Source organism: Belonocnema kinseyi, chromosome 9 (assembly GCF_010883055.1).
Source record: "Belonocnema kinseyi isolate 2016_QV_RU_SX_M_011 chromosome 9, B_treatae_v1, whole genome shotgun sequence".
NCBI classification, from domain to species: Eukaryota; Metazoa; Arthropoda; class Insecta; order Hymenoptera; family Cynipidae; genus Belonocnema; species Belonocnema kinseyi.
Window position 1 is genome coordinate 31,651,862 of NC_046665.1, and position 8,135 is coordinate 31,659,996.

Consider the following 8,135-nt stretch of genomic DNA (forward strand, 5'->3'; position numbering starts at 1 on the left):
TACAGGTTTGTAAACCAAATACTCGTAATATTTATTTCATTATTTCCTGTAAGTTTCAATGCATTGTAAGCTTTAATAAACTTTAATTAATGTATGTAGCGACAAATTACATCCAGATTTTTCAATTGTACGGATAATAGATAGCACCTATATAAAATAAAAGCATATTGTGTTACTTACATTAATCATTTTTGTAAAGTTTAGCTATTACTTCGATTATAAAAAGAAAAGGTTTTTGTTAATATTTCTTTTCATAATCTAATTTGAACTTCAACCAGTCGATAGCGAGCTCAAAGAAACTGATTTTACAGTCGAGGAGTTCAGCAGTGGTGCTAATGGACCGTAACTTTTTCCACTGCGCACGCATCGCGGCGTAGTGGTGTAAGATAAAAATAAGGCGTTTTTTTCGTGATTCTTTCCTTACGTGACGCCTGCGCGGTTGAGAAAATCGTGGTCTGTTAGCATCACTGCATTTAAATCAAATTTTCAGTTATATTATCACAAATACGCGGTTTCTTGTGCATGATTTCTATTTAGAAGCCGAGCAGCTAAAAAGTAATACGACCTACGATTTTTCTAACATCTACAAACAGTCTGTTTAAATTATTCAAATCAACCTCGAACATTCGAATTATCGACGTAATTAATTTATCGATATTTTTATGTTAATGGTTACAATCTTGAATTTGACAGATGTTTATAAAATAAGTATTAAAACCCAGAAATAATAATTCGTTTGGTAATTTGACGACATTTATTGGTGCTTCGAGATGTATTTAACTTCAGTACTACGGAAATATAGTTAAAAAATTGCATGGAAGTAAAATCTTAAAACATTTAGCAAAAAATTCAACAAATTATAACTGTCAAAAATGGCCAGAAAACGAACATTCAAGGACTTGAAAAATTTAGGAAAAATACTAGTGGAAGCCCCCAATAAAGTCCTAAAAGATTTACACATTATTTTATTTGGATTTACAATCAGAGGAAATTTCGTAAAACGGAACATCCGTAATTTTATAACCTTAAAATTTAAAGAAGGAGACGAGAGCTATGAAAAACGTGCCAGAACCGTCAAATCAATGGTAAGCAAAGATCGCTTACTCGAAATTTCTAGTATATTAAAAATTGAATTAAATCCAGAACAGGTTATTAAAAATATTCTTAATTTTTTTATCAATGAAAATCAAATGGAGCAAAGAACGCTAACTGCAGTGCGAGCTAGTTTACAAACAAGTTCAAAGGCTTCAAGTGAGAATGATGATTTAAACCCAGAAATTGAATTTGTTCTAAAAGTTCACAGGAAATCGAAGAAGATTGTGTAAACGTAGTAAAATAAGTTCTAGCTAGTGAAGATGAAATTTTAGATTTAGAAATGAAGATCATCGAACAACGTAACAATAAAAATGAATTAACGGACATTATTTCGGCCAAAGAAGCTATATTAAATTTAAAACGCAGGAAACTAGAAATTAAACAGAAGCGTCTCGCCAGTCAACGATCTTTAATGTAAAGAAATCAAGAAGAAAAAAAACAAGAAGCAGTTATAAAAAAACACAAGGATTAAATGAATACAGTCTCGCATACACTCAAAAATCTGTCCAAAAATCTAGAACCTGGAGAAGAAGCAGAAAAGGTACCAAAAGATACAAATGAATAAAAAGAATCTAGATCAAAGACTGAAAATATTCATCAACTAGAATTTTTTGATAACAAGATAGAAGATTTATCTCGAAATATGAACCAAATACTTGCTCGTCAAACGGTTGGTAATCACCTCGGTACCTTTTATGGCTCTTCTTTATTGAGATGACCAGCATTTTTATCTCAGTATAGATTATCTTCGGCAATGTGTGGATTTTCAAAACCATAAAATTTACTAAGACTTGACAAAAGTTTAAACGGAGAAGCTAGAAGAAAGCTTGATATGCTTTTCGTGCCTGCAAAAGTATCCTGATATCATTATGGATATATTGAACAAAAGTTATGGAAACTCGCTCTGGATATAATCACTCAATGGGGAAATTATCTAAATTATCACAATATTCAAGGTCATCGAGCAACTCTCAACGATTTCTTCACATGGACGCAGAATTTAGCGAACAAAAGAACACATGCAAACCCTGTGGCGAAAAATATCATTCTCTGGAAAATTGTGCAACCTTCAAGAAATTAGATTCCGAACAACGGTGGAAGATAACAGAAAAAACCAGGGTATGCTATTGCTGTCTTCAGAAACATTAAGAGAAGTGTCAGAAACGACGAACTTGTGGAATCAATGACTGTCCCAAATTTCATCACCGAATGCTTCATAAAATCGGTAACCAAAAACCTGGAAATGAAGTAGTAATGTGCTTGAGGGAAGAAAAGGAAGGTTTTGTGCTAAAAATTCTTCCGATACGATTGCGCGGACCTGCAGGAATAGTGTCGACTGCAGCTCTTTAAAGGTGTTCACACAAGAAAATACGTGTGCAGTATGCTGGAAACGGCTCATGCACGATCTGTTCGTGCACACACACACAGACCGCCAACCAATCGCGTGCAAGCTGGCTATATACCGTTCACCTATCGGTCCGGCACTCGAAACAAATTCGCAACGTCCAAAAATTTTGGGTTTCGAGTGGCACCGCAGCAGCGCGACAGATCGCGCATGATTGGTTGGTCCTCTGTTTGCGTACACGGCCGGCTCGTGCGTGAGCTGTTTCCAGCATATCGCAAACGTATTTTCTTATGCAAACACCTTTAGACGAAGGAAGTACTGCATCACTAATTGATGCAAATCTTGCTAGAAGTCTGGGACTTAAAGGTCCAAACTTACCATTGTGTTGCAAATGGACGGGCGACATATACCGTTACGATGAAGACTCAATAATTACAAATACTGAAGAGGCTGGAATAAACAACAATACATTTTTCGGTCTCAAGGAAGTAAGAATTACGAAGGATCTAAACTTACCTTAACAAAATTGGGACATTGATATGTTCATACAAAAATATGCGTATCTAAAATAGGTTCATGCATCTGTAATCCAAATAGGTAAGCCAATGATCGAAAAATCGGCAAACGATACGAGGTGAAATTACCTTGGAGATTAGATGATCCAGATTTACCGGATACTCAAGGAATGGCTTTACATAGACCTATATGTTTATAAAAACACCGATCAAGGACAAAAATCTAGGAATTCGTTATTGTCTGAAATAGAAAAACTTCTAGACAAAAATTATTCTGTACCCGTTGCGAGACAAGAACTTCTTAACAGAAAGAAAAATTGGTTTTTACCCCACTTTTCAGTCATTAATCCAAACAAACCAAACAAAGTTCGACTTGTCTTTGATGCAGCAGCAAAAGTCCCACATAAAATACCATTGACTGCAGATAACCGTGAGATGTTAAATGAAGTTAAAATTGAAGATGAATAAAGCTACGCTCAATGTTTCTTCTGGAGAAATTTAAAGGTTCGGGATGAACCCCGGATATTTCGAAAGACAGCAATGTTATTTGGGACAGCATCTTCTCCTTTTTTAAGCACAATTCTTGCAGGATTACAATGCTAAGAAATCAGAAAACGAGTACCCGGAAGCAGCAAAAGCCATCATCGAGAACCATTATGTAGATGACTACGCCCATGGAACAGCAACTGAAAAAGAAGCCATTAAAATTATTCGAGATGTAATCTTCGTCCAGAAGCAAGCAGGCTTCGAATTCAAGAATTTTGTTACTAATTCCAAAACTGGCATAAAGAGCATTCCGAATCATCTACTAGCGGAAGACATGCTGATTGATGTTCTTGAAAAGAAGAATGAACGAGTTCTCGGAGTTACGTGGAGTGCAGATACAGATTGCCTGACTTGTTCTTAAAAATTTCACAAAATAAACCACGATTTAGTGGATTGTTTAAGAATACCTACAAACAGGGAAGTTCTTAAAATTGTGATGTCAGTATACGATCCAGTAGGTTTGTTATCACCAATCACAGTGAATGCAAGAATATTACTTCAGGAATATGGAAAGCAAAGCTTGAACGGGAAGATTCTATGAGTAACGTCATGTTTAAAACGGGTAAATATTAGCTTAAAGAATTGATGACAATCAAGACTATTGAAATCCCCAGACAATATTCAATGAAGTTAGAAAAAGCAACATCTATACAAATGTACACATTTTGCGACGCCAGTAAGGAAACTTATGTAGCAGCAGTTTACCTCAGAATTCAAGATGATGATGGAGTAGACGTAGTATTGGTTTCGTCAAAGGCACGAGTAGCTCCACTTCGGACATTGACGATACCAATACTGGAATTAATGGCAGCAGTTTTAGGAATACGACTGGCGAAAATAACACAAGAAGCTTTTTGATTTTACCATAAAAGTTCGATACTACTGGTCTGATTCTAGGACCGTCCTTCAGTGGATTAAAAATGACAATAAGCGTCCTAACCTCATTGCAGCACAAGTGGGAGGAATTTCTAGAATCAAGCAGTGCGATAGACTGGCATTGGGTTCCGAAAAAAGAAAATGTAGCTGATGACTGCACAAGAGACGTTCAAATTTCTGACTTAAATATCAATCAAAGACAGTTTACGGGACCAAACTTTTTCTCTTCTCCTGAACAGAACTGGCCGAAAATCCCAAGCAAATCAGAATAAATAATGAGGTTGGTCACCACAAGCAAAGACTTTGAATGTCTGTCTTGAATAAAAAGTAACTGTTCATGGGTACGGATCTTAAGAACAACTGCCTGGATAAAAAGATTGATCAATAATGCAAGATTGCCTAGATCAGATCGCAAATTAGGATTTATGGAAGTTGATGAACTGGAATAGGCTGAAATACAATGGTGGAAATTTGTTCAAAAGAAATGTTTCCCACAAGATTTGAAGAACATAACAGAAGAAAAAGAAAACAAGAACGGAATTCTGAAGAAACTTTGTTTAAAATTTGACAAGGAAATGGGTATTCTCAAAGTCCAAGGAAGATTAGGATAAGCTGATTGCCTTGAAAGGTGAACAAAAAATCCTACCTGTTTAGATGCAAGTCACCCCTATGTAAAAGCAATGATAAAACATCACCATGAAAGAAATACACATCAAAGAACCGAAACAGTAATTAATGAATTAAGAAGAATTAAATATTCTGGACAGGGCCCATATAGAAGCCAGAGATAAAAATATCAATCCAGATAGAATCTAATCAAGGGCCGGGTATAAATCGGGAACGAAACCCGGGTCTAATTCCAATAGCGCTAGATAAGAACCAACTTCCATCCGGTTCTTATATGGGTTCTATCCGTAATTTTAAACAGGGATATTTATTAAAAGTAGATTCTCCTGCGCAAATATTGTGATGATTTTTTGAATAATAAGCTATGAGGGAAGATGTAATAGGTGCAAGTTAAGTTGGTAGCATTTGATAATTAGATATACTTAGGTTAGGTTAGTGACGGGGACGAGTGTGATGGCGTGTCAAGAGACAAGCCTGTAACGTGTATCACTCCCTAGTATTCTTTGATAAAGGATTATATATGCATATTTGATAAAACTGGCAGACTATTTATTACATGATGTAGATTTGAATCATATTATATGATACCGATGATACGCCTTTTTCAAGGAAACTGAAAAAGAAGTAGGACCTACTTCTGGCAGTATTTCTGAAACAGATGATCCTTACAATATCGAAAAAGTAAGAGAATCGCGAGCATTTGTAATATTTTTAAAAGCATAATACGCTTTCAATAAAATATTAATGTGCAACAAAACTTTGGTAGCATATAATGGCTCACATGTAAAAATCGTGCGATTTGAGACGATTTTTTCACACAAGTGGTATAAAAAATGGCTGTTCGGGCATGTTTTCAATAATTTTCTTATAGTTTTATGATATTTAAAAGTCGATTAATTAATAGGTGCAGGATGTTAATATCGATTGCATCGAAAGTAGCAAATCAGACTCGTATTACGACAAGAAGATCAATCCATTTTATGCAGAAGGAGCAAAAGCGTATAGCTCTAGAGAATGCAATAAAAAAATTCAAAAAACCGTCGCAGTAGAAAACAGGTTAGTGTCTTAATTATTATTAAAAAAGATATCAATATTTACGGAGAAATTTATCGTATAATCCGTATCCTCTTATTTCATCTGAATATTTTTGGAAATTGATGACCGACTTTGTAACCAGGCAAAATTTCATGAAAATGGAGAAAAGAGAACAGGACATATTTCTTTTGAATTTTTTGCGATTATATCTCCAATCTAAGGGCTTCAACGAGTACGAAAAATAAACAGCGAAAGAAAGAAGTAGACGCAAAAGTGAAGAAGGAAACCGTCAAACATTGCAATATGTCGTGAGATGTATTTTTTTCTCCACGATATATCAGGAACAAGACATCAAAAAATATTATCACGCATTTTAATGAAAATAACATTGTTCTACGAGATCATAAATTACTAAACAAATCTTCTTCGAGAAGAAAGGATTTAACTGCGATTACATAGAAAATATTGTAAGATTTATTAACGCGTATGGAGAAAAAGTGGCTGTCCCACTTACTGAGCGTTTGCCACAATTTCGCGATTACAAAGTAATGAAACTACTATCGTCGGAAATAAAGTGCTCGCTGTACCTTTGGTTCAAAAATTCCGTGTCGGTAGAACCAAGTGAAAAAATAGAGGAGAGTACTTTTAGATAAATTTATAAAATGCACTGCCCTTATATTACCACGATAAAGCCGGCAGATGATTTGTGCGGTACTTGTCGGCAAAATCATCAAGCTATAGTACAGTCAACGAACGTGTGTGATGAGGCAAAGGAAATCGCGATCAATACTGCCGCTGAGTATTTCAATAACGCTAAACTCCAACGCGATTATCATAAGACATGTAGAGAAAAAGCTAAATCAGCAATTTCGTCAGAAGCACTTGTCCTCTCATTCGACTATGCTCAAAATGTGTCTTAACCCAGTAGTCCTCAACAAGTTGGCTCTTCGTATTGTAAAGCTTTGCGAAAATGTGGTATATTCGGGGTGCAAAGTGAAGCAAGTGATATCCAAACAAATTTCATTGTCGATAAGGAAGACAATACCGGGAAAGGAGCTAATTCAGTGCTTAGTATGCTAGAACTTTTTCTTAAAAAATATCCAGCGAACAGAAATTTTGGTATACTGAAATCAAAATATGCCAAGACTAACGTAGATTGCGTATGTTATTTGGAGTCCATAGGATGTTTATTTTGCTACTATTTTTTAAAGCGGTTCCGGGTATTACAAAATACCATCATTTTGAAATCGAAGTAAGTAGTCGTATAATAGCGAAATTATTTGCGAATTCAACATCTGAGTGATTTACGAACGAGAGAGCTTGGTATTTATATGAACAAATCCGGCCTCTTTATTGCAAAGAATCGAGCAAAGATCTTGTAGCCCCGAAACCAAATTTTCCAAAATAAAAAAAGTGAACTCTCGCCGAAAAAATGAAACTTATTTATGTTATAAAACGAGACTGGTTTCATTATGCAAGTGAATTTTATATGAGAATGACTCAATACACAGTAATAATGTATAACCTAAATGTAGTAAACTTATAAATCATTTTTAGATCTCTAATTTCATAAACGGTGGAAAATTCTTCTAGAATGATGTACACTGCGATTATTTAAAGGCAATAAAGTAATCGAATAAGTAATTAAGATTTATGTTATTGCGCTTTATCTTTGTCACCATGAAAGACGTTTCTTTTTCTCTAGATTATACAACAATTGTACCAGAAAATAAGTAGTATGATTGATTTTTACTTTTATTATGTCTTTTATCCATTTGCTGTCATTCAAGCACTACAAATACTCTGTCGAAAATTCTTTACTGACTCTAAAAACGTTCTCTTGATGTTAATAGTTAAAGAAATTTTTTGAAAATTTTGGATTGTCTAGTTTCTACGATTTTCAAATTAAAGTAAACAAATTGCTTTTTAATTACTTAAAGTTTTCAGATTCCATTAATGAGAATCAGTGGATATTCGGAATATTCTGTTTAGCTGAACGTCCTGGTCGTCAGTGCTCTTGGAGTTGCCATATTTTCACTGTTTAATAGCCTGTAAAGCATCTCTGCGTACAAACGAAATGCGGTGAAATCCTTAGG

The 8,135-nt window shown here is 34.8% G+C and overlaps 1 protein-coding gene across 1 annotated transcript; it reads left to right on the top strand.

Annotated features, from left to right (window-relative positions):
* Nucleotides 1–700: 700 nt before the first annotated feature.
* LOC117180148 lies at nucleotides 701–7,528 on the top strand. The gene is made up of 3 exons (XM_033372492.1): nucleotides 701–1,085; nucleotides 5,909–6,060; nucleotides 6,182–7,528. Exons 1-3 carry the CDS (start codon nucleotides 873–875, stop codon nucleotides 6,282–6,284), a joined length of 468 nt encoding a protein of 155 aa, XP_033228383.1. The 5' UTR covers nucleotides 701–872; the 3' UTR covers nucleotides 6,285–7,528.
* The last annotated feature ends 607 nt before the right edge of the window (nucleotides 7,529–8,135 follow it).